We start from the raw sequence: 14691 nt of genomic DNA on the forward strand, positions 1-14691 counted from the left end.
GTTACAAATTTAGGGAGTTAACCCCACATGGAAAAAAAACAAAACAAAACACAATGTAACTATTGCTTCATGATGCTATGAGGTGTCTGCCCATCATTAGGACAAATATTTTTTGTCTATTGTAAAGACTATTATGCCATCTGAACAGAAGAGACAGCAAAAGTTACAAAGAAAGATAAATCAAATTTTTCCAACATTACAATACCATAAGATGGTGCAAAAAGCACCTACTAAATTCTTTGCTTCTCAAAAAAGCAATTTTGAATCATCTTGGATTTTTGAGTTTTCGGTCACTTATCCCAGAGCTAACTATACCACCCTTCACTAATCAGATATACATACGCTGACATTTTTATTTATTTATTTTTTTTTTTAAGTATTTACAGAACTTCACACTGCCGATATTTTACAGCATCGGAGGGAAATAAACATTACTGATTCAATTTTTGAAATACTTGTTTCCAAGAAGTGATTTAAAAAAATATTACATTTTACATTGCAGCATTTTGACTTGTAGATTAGAGCATTTGTACACCACTGCTGGTATTGGAGTATACAACCAGAGCCTCCTGGTGACCTTGACAGACTTAAAGTTTGCGCATGCACAGAATTTTACAACCGCCTCAGACTGTTCTTTAAGATCTAGATACATTCCAGAGACATTCAAACTATTTCAAAATCCAGTAAAATAAGATTCTTTAATCTATTTTGGATTTAAAGTGCATCAGAGACACGAGTTAGCAGCAAAAAGTCATCACCCCGCTGCATAGCTGCTAAGGAATGAATAGAACATGGGTAACTTCAGGCGCTGCTGGTCCTTGCGACACCAAGCTATAACGTTTCCATCACTGTTAGCCGTGAACAAGTGATGTCCATCGCAGGAAAATGTAAGGCTGGAAAACAAGAAAACCTATTTTTATATCACGTTTGGCTATTTAAAATGCTAGAAGACAAAAATTAGTTCTCAGCTACAGGAGACCCAGTGCATGCCTTAACACAGCAACCTTTGCGAACAGCTGGCTGCTCAGCTTTGTAACCAAACAGGCTGAACTGCAGCTTCGTCCAGCACTTCAATGTGCCATGCAATTTAGTACTCGTTTATTTGCAGCATCAGAGGAAGTAGGCTGCCCCTTCCATCTCTGAAAGAAAGGCTTTTCAGCACAGAACAATACCCTCTGAACTTACTGGCTGACAAAAGCAAAAACTAAATCACAGTAATGGTCACAACAAAATTCTTCAGAGTGATTTGTACCACACTAACATGAACTTGATCAAGTTCTGGCAGAACCCTACAAGACCTCTGTGCAGGGTACTGTACCTCTAGGGATAAAGATTCCATCCTTTGACTGCGTTCTGAAAGCATGTTGGCATGAGAATAATTCTGCTTATATAAACCCTCCAGGGGACTCTAGTAGGCAAAATTACATAAGCACTCTAAAATGGCAGCTGCCACGCTTCTGAGTCTCCTTTTCTCCTTTCTCTGTTTTCCTCCAGTATCAGAAAATGGTCAGGGGAAAATGCAGTCCTTTCATTTATTTCTGAGGGAAGACAATACTCTTCTATTTGAGTTTGCTGACCTTAAGATATTATCTCCTGATTTTTGAACAGATTCTGTGGAAAAATATTAAACTTAATAAGAAGGGTAGTATTGTTCAGCTCTCAAGGGAATCCTGCTAATTTCTATCTGCTAGCAGCAGAACCTAGTTATTACTGTCATTACAAACACAGTACACTTGTGCTCATTTTGCTTTCATGAATAATTAGTAGGATTGCATGGCTCTTTTTAAACATGGGTGTTTACCTCTTGTCTTTATGTCAAATCCATTTTCAATACTACAGGCTATTTTTCTTGGTTTTGTTTTGAAAGAAAAAAATCCAATTACTGTATACGTAAAATCTTTTTACCTTACAATGGGTTTGGCTGACTTGGAAAACGTTATTTCCCGTACTGGCTTCAAGTCCCATGTACTCCACAGTCTGAAAGAAAAATCAATTTTCCTTCACATTTATACCTGTAATTATTTCAGTGATAAACAAAATGAATTTAGCAACTACCTAATATTATAAACTGGACAACAGCTTGCCCACCTTCTTTAAATATCATACCGATTGTTTGGCTACATGCTATCAAACCATGAACTTAAGTTATAAAGCATTTTACTAACTACAAAAAGCTTCAAATGCTTACCTCACAACTCCATTTTCAAGCCCCCCTGCAATCACATTGACAGATACTCCTTCAGGCTGGTTAGAGAAAGCAACAGAGCAAATACTTTCCCTGCAGTGTACGTGTCCCACAAGATCACCGTTAACTGTCCAAAGTCTCAAATCACTACCCCCTCCAACTGTAAGAGAACACAACACATCAGCATTAAGAGAGAAATCTGTACCAGAGTGAGGTCTATGCAACAGAATATTTGGGTGTTACAGAATTCAACTTTCTGAAGAATCTTTTGAAAAATCAGGTTTGAATGACTTGGAGTGACATGCGCTGCAGTGAACAATTACCTCTTTCCTGCTTTTCTGCTTTTTGTGATGCAAACTGCCAACCCACTGCAAAATGATTCAGAAGACATGACTTCATATCTACGGAATGCTGTACTTTAAAAATGAATTCATATAGTATTTTTGTATGACCAATGTTCACGTATTGAAAGGGAAATCCTATCTTCTTTAAACTGCTTTCTCATACCCTGACTTACATTTAAGCAACGTACTTGAAATACTAAGTGGAAGTAGCTTACCTGGTTATCTTGCATTATTTGAATTTATGAAAGTAATGATAACCCATCTACTGCTTTGTCTTGAAAGGGATTGAAACGCATGTCCCTTACCAATTAAAGAATACAGTATTTTCCAGCAGAAGCTGGCTTAAGAGCTACAGAAATGGATGAATTGTAAATCTGTGTCAGTCTGAAACCTAAACACAATGTTTCTGAAACCCCCAGAATAATTTCCCCTCATTTTTTAATACTATAAACTGTGCTATCTTGCCTTTTTTCCCCTTAATATTTGGAATGGCATTAGTTTTAATTCAGTCTATGGAGACCTACAGTAATGAAAGCTGGCTAAAAGATATGTCATTACGTAAGACATATCTTACTCAAACATAAGAAAGGAAATTGGTTCAAGCAAAATAAGAATTCAGTCAACAACCATCTTCCAACAATATGGATAAACAAAGTTAAGATCTCTTCCTTCATTTTCTGTACTTCTTGGATCGACAGAAGAAAATTGTCATTTCGATTGAACCTGTTACCCAACCCCCACGTCAAGTTAACAGATAAAGTAACACAGGTATTCTTATAGACATCAAAATAGCGTGAGGTCTCTGACTTGGCCCTGCTTGTGTTGTAGCATACAGGCAGCCTGAGTCATTGAGCACCCTGAATTATACTAAAAAAGATCTTAATGTCCTAATCCAGGAACGGCACTATATGGGAAATACAATATAAAAAAAATGCTCTAAAACAAGATTAGGCAGTGAGGCAGGGACAGAATTACTTCCTTCTGTAGGAGCCCTAATACAAATATCTACTCCACCTTTAATACATCTGTTATTCCTCTTTATTATACACTGGTTTAACGCAAAGCCAATCTGGTTGCTTCTAGCAATATGAAATCATTTAAAGTGAGTGATGAACAATAATTTTGTTACTCAGCAATACAGTGTACTCCCCCTAAGATCTGTACATCTGGCAACAAATCCCTGTAAAAATGAAAACCACCAACCTCACAGAATGTAGGTCTCCCAGAAATCTGTTCAAGCCCGTATCAAGAGACCAAGCTGTTTGCTTCCACAACTCTCCATTTCACTCTAACACCTGATTAATCATTTCTGGAGAAATTCATACGCTAATATGTAAAAACCAGAAAAGCACTCTAAAAAGCATCTTCAGATGATTAATACATACTCAACCAATATAAAAACAAGTCTCATGATTTATCTGGTCTGTAAGTTAGAAGCCTTGACTGCCAGATATACCTGAATCACAAACTGTTGCTATATCACCAGTTGTCTCGCTAGCTGAAACTGCCGTCACAGGACTCTTGTGTCCAGACAGACTCTGGACATAGCACAGCCTAAAAAAACAAAAAGAGAGAACAAAAAAACCTGAAGTTCAGATTATACCATTTTTGAAGAACCTTTTCTGCATTTAAGACATTCATTTCAACAAACACTGTGTAATGATATTTTTCGTTTTCATTCTAGAATTCCTGCATATTTCACGTGAAAAAAAAGCAAGTTGGCCTTCACATGAGATATTAATGAAATAAACTCAATTAACATTAAAGTGTAAAGATACCAAAAAGTTGGAAAACAAGTACTCCAGTTGCAAGTTACATATGTACTCGTACCTGTTCAAATCCCATATAATACAGGTTCCATCTTTGCTGACGCTTATCATTATACTGTATGGCTTGCACACAAACAAGCTCGTTATCTCTGCTGTGTGGCCATACAGATGGACTTGTGACTCCATTTCTATTTCTGAAGGCTGAAAAATAGCAAGACAAAATGAAATCATAAGACTAAGATTTTAATGTCTATTTTCTAAAAAAGATAAATGTAGGGGCAAGTTTCATTCCTGGATTTCCAAAGATGATTCCTATTACTTTTAACATTATCACTTTAGTGATAGTATTAATGCTTTATTACCCCAATGTTTTTATGGTATGATGTGCCGTATGCATCCATAACATTCAACTTTTTCTTCCAGTGCTCTGCTCTAAGCAAACATTTTGACGTAGTCCAATAACTTCAAGAGAAACTCTTCTGCTGTCAACTAAACACCTTGAAATCAGCTGGTCTGCTTTGTGCAAGACTGCTGTTTTCCCATGGTAGAGAAATGACAGCCTCAGTATTTGAGTATTGAGAAGCAGTACTTTGAAATATAGACAGAAAACCTAGCTCAGCAGTTATTACTGCTGAACAAAAAATAAAAGCAGCAAGTTGAACACCAAATAAGACAACTTACTCAAATTATGTAACATGAAACAATTCAGATGTCTTGAAAATGGTGTTAGCTGAAGGAGCTGCTTAATCAGAATACTAAGAAAGCCTGCTGTACAGAGATTAGCATAATCTTTGTGCAAGGAAACACAGCAGAGAAACGTCGCTTTTTACAACAGAGCACGCTGTAGGCCTGCTATACTTATCCTGTACCCTCATACAAAAACAGACAAAAAACTTGAAAGTAGTGACAGACAAAAGAAAAATACACTTAATTATTTGTTTTTCTGCACTGAAATGGGACAATTTAAGCTGTAATACTGCAAGAGTCAATACGGTTTAAGGCATTTTTATAATAAAGTATTTTTTTTTAAACCATCTTAAAGACTAGGAAAAAAGCATCTGATAACATGGAGCTATGTTTTGGATTCTGACAACATGGCTCTTCAGATTCCTATACTGACAACAGCAATGACAATGACATGATACCCACATGACGCCTATGCATGAATCAGGGCAAAATATTCATGTTTCAAGCTCTGTGTTATAACAGACTGTTCACTTTATCACTGAACAGCTGACAAGATGCATACAGAACAGATGCTAGGAAGCACATTTGCATTCCCTGCAGCCCTGACTTGGGTAACTGACTCCACAACAGGAGCTACAAAGTTGGCATCAAGGTCAATCTGCCTAAGGCATGTAAAACTGACAATGCTGAGGAATTCAACAAAACCTCAAACAACATCTGTGCAGCTAAACAAAAAAAAAAATCACTTGTTTCTAGAAAATGCAGAGAACTTGATCATAAGCCTATTACTGGAGTTCCTTTTCTGCATGTCAGATGGCAGACAGACTGAATTTTAGTACCTTTTTTTTTCCTTAGAACTGGAATACAAGTCTCAATATAAGTTATTTAGAAGCTCTCTATTGTGGCGAGCAGTTAAGGTGCTTGACTTAAGATCCAACTGATTTAAGCTTGTAGGCTTCAAGTTCTACTTAAACTTTTAAAATCAAAGCTGCTGAGCTTAGGAAACTTGAGTTGCAGATCACCAGAAGTTGAAAGAAAGCCAAGGCAGTAATTGCAGTATGTTCACGTTCTTCCCAGTCTAACCATCTGCTGTTTGCCACTGTTGCAAGTGGCAGCAGACTGGGCAGGCACAGCAGATCATACCAAGCCTCCCCCTAGCCCAGCCTATTGTACTAATTCAAGAGCACCTATAGTACAATAATACAAACGTGTTTGCCAATACCTGTATCAAGCTAAATTTGATAGATCAGTCGGGTTGTTGCTATGGATAATCACACAGGCATACCTAAAAACGTCTGTCAAGAATGTTACAAACTTTGTTAAAACTATGAAAATGTGTAGAAATTACTGCTGGAGAAAATCAGACAAGCTCAAAACTCAGTCTGAATCAAAAGATGAATTCTAAGTTCTGTTTATATATTCATACCATGCTTATCACCACATAGTATCTGGGAGATTTCTACAAGGATCTCAGCACCTTCCACTAACATGTTGAGGAATGTAACTTGTATTACTTCCCTCCACACTGCTTTCCCCCTTGGAATATGCCAAAGTGATGAGGCACAGCAGTTAGTATATACGTTGTGGTGACTCTCTCTGGTGTAAACACCTCCTGCATTTAAAATGTTGTTTACTTTGGGGTAATGCACATTCTAGTTTCATTTAAGGTTTTGAAAGGCTGACTCCTTCACAGGAAAAAATACCCCAAATTTAGAGAGCTTTCTTGTGCCAGAGCACTTCAATTCCAAGCCCTAGCCTGAACTGAGAGCTCTGTGTAAATCAGTTATGCATCCAGATGGTGAGGGCCAACTAGAGGCGAGCAACACATGAAAACAAGAACATAAACTACACAAGTAAATATGCAGAAAAAAAATTTTACAATGTCAAAAGAGGAGTCTTCAAAAATAAATACTAACCAAACACTTGATCTTTTTAGTAAGGGTCCCAAATACAACATTCTCTCACTTTCCCTGTTATAAAGGACTGTAAGAACAAATAGCTAAATCCCTAAATATCAGTTCTACCCAACAGAACGTACCGTATTGCTTGTGAATCTGTTCATGTACGCTGTGATGACACCGGATTTACTACCTGTGAAAAGCTGACAGCTGTCTGGGACCCAAGCACAACTTGTTACCTTGGAAAGAAAAAAAGCCAGAAAAAATTAGAACAGGAACTGCAATTGTCACTACGCCATAGCATTTGGTCCACATGATTTCTATAGGTTATCTTAAGAAAAGCCATATAAATACTTAAGCTGAAGAAGAAATCCAGGAGTTAAAGATGTATCTGCTTTAGGTCATATTTACTATTACTCCAGAAACAAAGTGGAAAATGCTGCATTGCCTGAGTTCACAGCCAAAGGGCACAGTGAATTTCCATAGATTTCTAGATCTACAACCACATCAACCAGAGTATTTTCAGTACAGTCTCAAACACAATTGAAGTGAAACAGAAGTTATACAGAGTTCTTCAACTATCTTTTAGGCATTTTTTTTTTCCAGAGGAATCAAACTATAGTGGAATTCTCCTTCCAATGAGAGGCATCTATTATTTTTCCTTGTTTTCAATTTTTTTCTTGGTCCAAAATTTAGCTTTAATAAATTCACACCAATAATCCACAGGAGAGAAAAGCTACAAAAATCAAATGCATTCAGAATGGATCTTTGTCTAATACATGAACACATCCAGGAACAATGCCACTGGAGCAATGAGGGACACATGCCAATGAAAGAGAATCTAACAGACTAGAATGAAAACATTGGACAACTGTATAAAGTTGTGCTTGGATGCTCATCCCCCCAAAGTAAGAATTCTTGCTTAATATAGGCATTGCAAAAAATTAAAGCAAGGGTAAATACTGCCACATAAAGCCACTGGATAGTTAAACTAGCAATATTCAGGTGAAGACAGACTGATTTTTACCTGATGGAACTGTGAACTCTGGATAAAATTTACTGGAGGTTCACTCTGCTTGCTTTTCAGTCGTAAAATGTTATCAGCATATCCCCAGCTCAGGATAGCTGACCACTGAATATCAGTGCTATGCATACTTCTCACACCTGAAGGAAGGCATATAAAATTCTGTGTCATATACGCAACCAAAGGGTTTATCACTTTGTTAGTCAGTAACAAAAAATAAAGTCTAAGATGCTTTCTGTTAGTACATTGCAAATGAAGACAGCCTATGAATGAATATAGTGTTGTTTTTTTTTTTTTTTCAAGGACTATGTAAACATTCAGCATTCTCCAAAAACACCTATGTTGAACACCTAAGCTGAACAAAGCTTTTGAAGCATCATTCCATCTAGTAGGAACAGAGAAAAAAGGATGTTGACAGCACTTCCCAGACAGAGAAACAATTACAACCTACTACTTCTTTAAAGAGAGTATTATTTATTTTTTCACCTGAAGCCTTCAACAGATAATTTATAAATCTTTCACTAGCACATTACAAAGGAAAAAAATCATGAGAACCTGTTTACACATTATCAATTAGAATCCCTCCAAGCAGATCCTTCACCTCTGCTTTTTACTGCTAACTTTCCTTATTCATTACCTCTAAAACCTATTTTTAATTATCCCTTCCATTGCCACATGTTCTTTTTCCTGTTTTTCAGTTCATTTTGGACTGAATCTGCTGATAAGTTCTAAAGTTAAAGCTTCATGCTTCAGTCGCCTTAATGAAAAATAATTACTGGATGCCTTTTTTTTTTTTTTTTTTTTTGAAAATTACAAGGAAAATCCACCTGCCAGGAAAGATATCAGACATGTGGAAGCTGTTCTTGGATGTAATAAATTGATGTAAATCGATCTTTAACAAAAGACTAAATGTGGGAAATTTAGTGCGAAATAGTAGCATTAGAGTTACAGATATTATGATTCTGTTTTGCATGTAGAGAATAATCACAAATCCATACCTTGCTCCTTGCTATATATCATCAAAAGGCAAAACTTGCGGGACAGACCGCATATAGCTTTAGTTGGTAGAGCCTGCAGAGAGCCAAACCTTTCTCCATGAGGCTGGCTAAAACAGACAACAGGATCTGGAGCACTTGGGGAACCAACATATTCTCCCCACTTCAAGCCTTTTATCCACGGCAATGGACTCTAAAACAAGCACAAAAATATTTAATTAGGAAGATTAGGAAGGGAGAAGAATCATTTGTATCACATTTCCATAAACCACCACGTCTGCCCTACAGGCAATGAAAAGTAGAGGACAAAGAAGCACAGCAAGCATTTACCTACTCTAGGTTTGCATATAGATTCCAGAATGTTGTTGTTGAAGGCATAAAACTAGTACCAATTTTCTATAACCAACTTAAATTCAGGTCTATCTTAATGTTCACTGTTTTATGTCAAAGTATTTTCACGGACTTGTGATATTTATTTTTATGGATTTGTGATATACCCTTTCATTCATTTTCTGCATTATCTTTACAGTGCAAACATGGGTAATAACTTGCAATTTAAGGAAAAGTCACTGAAGTGTTTAGTAATGAGAACAATCTGGTGGGCTACTGATCTTTTTGGTACCGAAGGCCATCAGGTATCCTTGATCAACAGAACAAGAGGATTGCCACATTTAAGTGCAAATGCACGTGCAAGTCTAAATTAAACAAAAAAATCATAGAAAATAAAGAACAAAAAAATGTTATTAAGGATATGATAAAAAAGCATTGATAAATTAAAATATAAGGCCTCGTAAAACCTTAGAGTAGGCAAATTATAGATACTTCAGATAAAGTATTCTTCCATTGACAGTTGTTAGAAGAAGCAGAAGTACCTCTGGAACTTAAGCGTTCAGTGACAGTTACTACTTGAGATAGCTGGATGCTGGGATAAAGGAGGTATAGAAGGAAGAAAGCAAGAACCACATTTATTTTGCTATACTACACAGAGAGACAAAACTCATATACACCGGTCTAGCCCCTCTCTGGTGAGGATGAATGGTATGCTGAGTAGCACCTCTATGAAGTTCAAGCCTTGCCAGCAGTAGTAGGAAGGGATGAGGGAAGGGTTTGGAGGATGAAATGGATGCAATTCCAGTATGTTATTATGAAGGTGAACAAGTATCTATTCTCCATTACTCATCTTTAAATATAAGGGTACAACAATTACAGTATATGAATGTTAATTGAACCATTTTGCAAATAAAGTGACATACTGGATATATTATTTCTTTGGTGTGCTCTCTGGTCTCTCTGAAAGCAAACTGCACTAGTAATCCCATGGCAGCAGGAAGCTCTCCCTCCATGATGAGCCTGGATCCAGGTCTGCTAACATGTGCTGTGTGGAACAGCTGACGAGGCGTTTGCCCATAGGTTTTTATCATTGTTTCAAGAGCTCTTCTCTGAACAGGATCCTCAACAGCAGAAACATCCATCCCAAAATAGGTCTAGAGAGGAGAAAAGAGGGGAGGGGTGAGAAAGAGCTTGTCCAATATTTCTTTGGGAAAGATTTCTAAACACACACGTGCAAATTTAAAAGTTGGACCCATCAGTTCTTCAGCTGGACTGGAATCCATCCCACAATCCTGAATAAGGATTAATAAGGATAAGGCTCTCCTGAATAAGGTGCCCCTGAGAACAGAAACCATTTCACCTCTTTACTGCAGATAACTACCACCTTCAGACTTATTACCTGAGCTTTTCCTACATGTATTCCACAATTAATTTCAGTCAAAGGTTTTCTTAGCAGACTTTTACTAATCTGTGTGAAAGCTGAAGGGTTGCTGATGATAAAAAGAAAGCTTTGTTTACGTCTTTATAATTAATTTATCAAAGCTCTGGTTTGAAATGGGAGGAAGAATCTCTATATTCCAGAGAAATGGGAATTCTTCTCTACTTTTCTTTCTTCATAATTAACCGTGTCTCTAACTGTGTACCACATCCTTTTTATCAGTCGTACTGACAAATGCCTTCACTGCTCACTTGAAAAAAGTTAATGCATTTACACAAATATCATGTTTTAAGTTGCAGATAACTAAATCAGTACTTACGCATGAGAAAGGAAAGGGAAGCAAAGTATTTGGATGGCTACTTAGAAAGTAAAAGCCACCACTACCAAACATGACTGCTATTAGCTCCTCCAACAACTATGGAGCACATAGAAAGTGCACACCCACTTGAAACCAGGATTGCTGGGCTGACCAAGCCTTGTGGTAGTAATGATTGAAGCTTAAAAAATGTATTTCAATCTGAGATGCCAGTGTTATAGTAAGTCAGTAATGGCACTCTGGAAGATTTTACATTAATGAAGACTTATTTGACTCTTCTGAAATTAAGCTTACTGGAAGATAAATGCTTATTAAGCAAAACAAGATTTATATATATATAAATAAAGGGAAGAATACAAATACTGAGCACAGGAGAATATGAATTATTTTAAACTTATCAAAACCTGCAGCAGAGTCTGCCTAAATTGAAGGCTTCTTTTCCATAAGAAGGAATTATACCTTACAAACAGCTACCAACACCAAGCCTGTATACCACTGCAAACAACTAACTATTGAGAAAGTGTAAATTGTAAACCCCATACCTGATCATTCCTTATACCTATCTCTAGGCAAAAAAGAAATTCACACACTAGTCCCTGGGATCTTCTCAGTTCTCCTTAAAACCTTCTCTTATTCTTTAACATTTTGTGAGCAAGGGAACTTGCTCCATGCTGGACGTTCTCCAAGCAAATTAGACTGAACTTTTCCCCCATTAAGTTACTAAGTACAACGAACAAACATGAAGCTTGATAATTAATACTTACTGCAGGATGAAAGACATTAATGGCCTGAACAGAGGCTTTGCCTTTTTGTTTATAACCAAACACCAAGTCAATCCAGTGACAGATTGTCTGGGAAACTTGATCAGACTCCAGAGCCTGACGATGGATCAAGATGAACAGACGAGGGTCATTACGAGCCCAAGGGGGAAGATTAACATGGTTAACTCTGTCACCATTTTGACGTACTCCAAAATCAAAACCTAGAAGCATGGGAGTAAATGTTCCAACATTTTAGTTTACAGTGAGTTCAAAAGCATCTTTATAGGGTTTTTATAAAGGCTAACTATTAAGCACAGTTATTGCTAATCAGCGGAGCAGCATCCTTAACAAATCCCTTCACACACATTCAAATGGAGAATCAGATAAATAGAAAACAGTCCTTTGCAGCTTGGAAAGAGTTTAAAAAATTTCCCTTATGTCTTACACAACAGCTTTTGTAGCCTAACACAAATTAATGCCAGATTTCTCCCACATATCTACTACTTAGCATATTCAATCACATAAAAGTGTTCTCTGTTTCAACTCCAACTCAACCCTCTGGCTGTTTTGGGTATATATTTTTGGTATCCTCATAGTATACCTTCTCTGTTAACTAGAAAGTCTGGAAGGTAGAAAAATTCCGGGATAAGTTCCTTCACATCAGTCATCGATTCATATGAAGAGAGGCGCCACGTTGTGTTGGTAGAATGAAAAGTTCTGTCTGGGATGTCAAAACTTTGATCTATAAGGAAAACCAAACCAAACTTGTAACATCAACGATGGACATAAAAACACCTGCACATCCACAACTTCAAGAAGTTTACCACTTTGTAGATAGCTGAGAACATTTGGAATTTGTCTATCTTGATTACTATGTGTAAAACAAGGACTGGAAGTCAAATATAGTATGTTTACAGTAAAATGCCAAGCTACGGTGTAAACAAATTAAATATACAGCTCTATTGTCTAGCTTGATAATTCCAGAATAGGTCTATTGTGTAAGCACAGTACATTTAATTTTAGTGATCTCAGCTATTTGGAATTGATGCTATGCTAAACAAGAGTTAAATACAGCTTTCCTGGGTTGCTGAGACAAGATTCAGATGCGAAAGGCAAGTGAAAGCAAAAAGTAGTCTTACCTTGATAGGCTAAAAACATCTTAGTAAAAGGCGGCAGCCTCACTAGGAAATGAAGCACAGTTCCACTGTTGGAATAATGAGATCCATAGTGATACGGCTGGACAGGGGGCATTGGATCATCCTCCCGTGCTCCTTTACGGTACTCTTCTTCTAAATACTAGAAAAGTAGTAGGGAAAAATATCAGAAATCTCCTACTTCAACTTCAACACAGACAGCTTGCTTTTATCATCAAGTCTAACTGCTGAGATCACTTAGTATTTCAACACTTCAGCTCCTCGAAAACTTAAGATATGCCCAACACCATCACTTTTTTATAGAAAATTTCCACCGTCAACACCTACTACAGTATACTTTTCTGAAGTTGTATATTCACTCAGTTTTACCACCTACCATTCAAATAGTATTCCAGCAATTGTTCTGAATGCCCATTCAAAATAAGTCGCTGTCTTCTAAAAAAAACTTCTAAATTTTATTCACAGTTCAACTCCATTTTGCAGGTATTTAACTGGACTCTTAACTTATAGAAAAATCAGGCAGTTTGGCACTTTACAAAAGCCATGAAAATGCTGTGCTAACACTAGAAAAATAAGGGACAATCCTATTCCCTGCATTCTAATAAGAAAAGTAAAATCTTGCCTACATTGTTTAGGAAAAACACAAACTTTTAGAGGAACAATACATTTACAAGTGATTTAGAATCAAATAGACTAAGTGTCCAGAGACATGTGACCGCTTCTACAATCCAACTAGGGATCAAAGTCTTGAGTTAGTTTAACTTACCTGCTGTCTTTTATTACTTATGCATTTTTTCCCTTTTATAACACTGCAGAGAAATTGTACAGTCTTTTCAATATTGCAAATACTGCTTTTTTCCATGTAAACAATATCCTAGACCATTTCAACAGAAATAAGCTTTAACGTCCAGTTACAAATGCTTTCCAGCCCCACCAGTTTATTTCCTACACCCTTAAAAAAGGCAGAAGAGCAAAATTCCCTAAAGAGTCCAATAATCATAACAGTCCAAGTTAAAATAGCAGAGTACTTGAGGGAAAACAGCTTTTCAGTTATCTAACAAAAACATTAGCCACAAGTTTAATACAAACCACGTTAGTGAAACAGCAATAATTTATCTTCCTGATCTTTAGAGATCTTTAAATATATATGTACATGTGTAAGACCATACTAATTTAACCTCTGAAGCAGTACCACATGGGAAGAATAAATTGATTTATGACATCAGGTACAGGAACAATCACAGGTTCCAAACAAAAGAATCTGAGAAAAGATAATACACTGGAGATGACAATTCCATAAACAAAATACTGTGTGTCCCCTTATCATTACATATTTTTAAAAGCCTCCATATTTGTACATAGGAAAGACAAAAAGCAGGTATCTTAGTTACCTTGTAAGTATCTACATAACGATCCTCTTTTTCTTTGGACTGCACAGCTATTGGTTTGACCAGATTTCTGTAACAGAAGTAGCACCCATATCTTGTCATTTTATAAATGATCTTTGATTCACACCACTTAATAATGCATCATTAAGAATAAGGAAATAACCACAAAAAGGACAAGCAAAACAGCATTTTTTTTTTAAGAGTTCAAAAAATAAAGCAGACATTCCCAGTTAGTGCTATCAAGGCAAACTTCATAGGCTACCCCATAGCACACTAACAGGCTGGCAAGTGCACTCAAAGTGCTTCCATCAAAGCAGAAGCATTATTTAAAAGCAAAGACTCCGCACATTAATGTCAAAAGCAGCTTAACAGCAATTTATTATGGTGGGACACTTCATGTTG

At 36.7% G+C, this 14691-nt stretch overlaps 1 protein-coding gene across 1 annotated transcript in view; it reads right to left on the reverse strand.

The window, feature by feature from the left end:
• Positions 1-320: 320 nt before the first annotated feature.
• LYST (lysosomal trafficking regulator) overlaps positions 321-14691 on the reverse strand; it is a 65050-nt gene continuing 50679 nt past the window's right edge. Inside the window, 13 exon segments of the mRNA XM_084285260.1 lie at positions 321-893; positions 1906-1977; positions 2189-2345; positions 3986-4083; positions 4360-4499; positions 7024-7122; positions 7911-8047; positions 8906-9095; positions 10156-10386; positions 11751-11968; positions 12349-12489; positions 12887-13043; positions 14293-14359. Of these exon segments, the coding sequence (XP_084141386.1) occupies positions 755-893; positions 1906-1977; positions 2189-2345; positions 3986-4083; positions 4360-4499; positions 7024-7122; positions 7911-8047; positions 8906-9095; positions 10156-10386; positions 11751-11968; positions 12349-12489; positions 12887-13043; positions 14293-14359 (1846 nt within the window). The 3' untranslated portion in view covers positions 321-754.

Source organism: Netta rufina (assembly GCF_964035555.1).
Source record: "Netta rufina genome assembly, chromosome: 3".
Classification (NCBI taxonomy): Eukaryota; Metazoa; Chordata; class Aves; order Anseriformes; family Anatidae; genus Netta; species Netta rufina.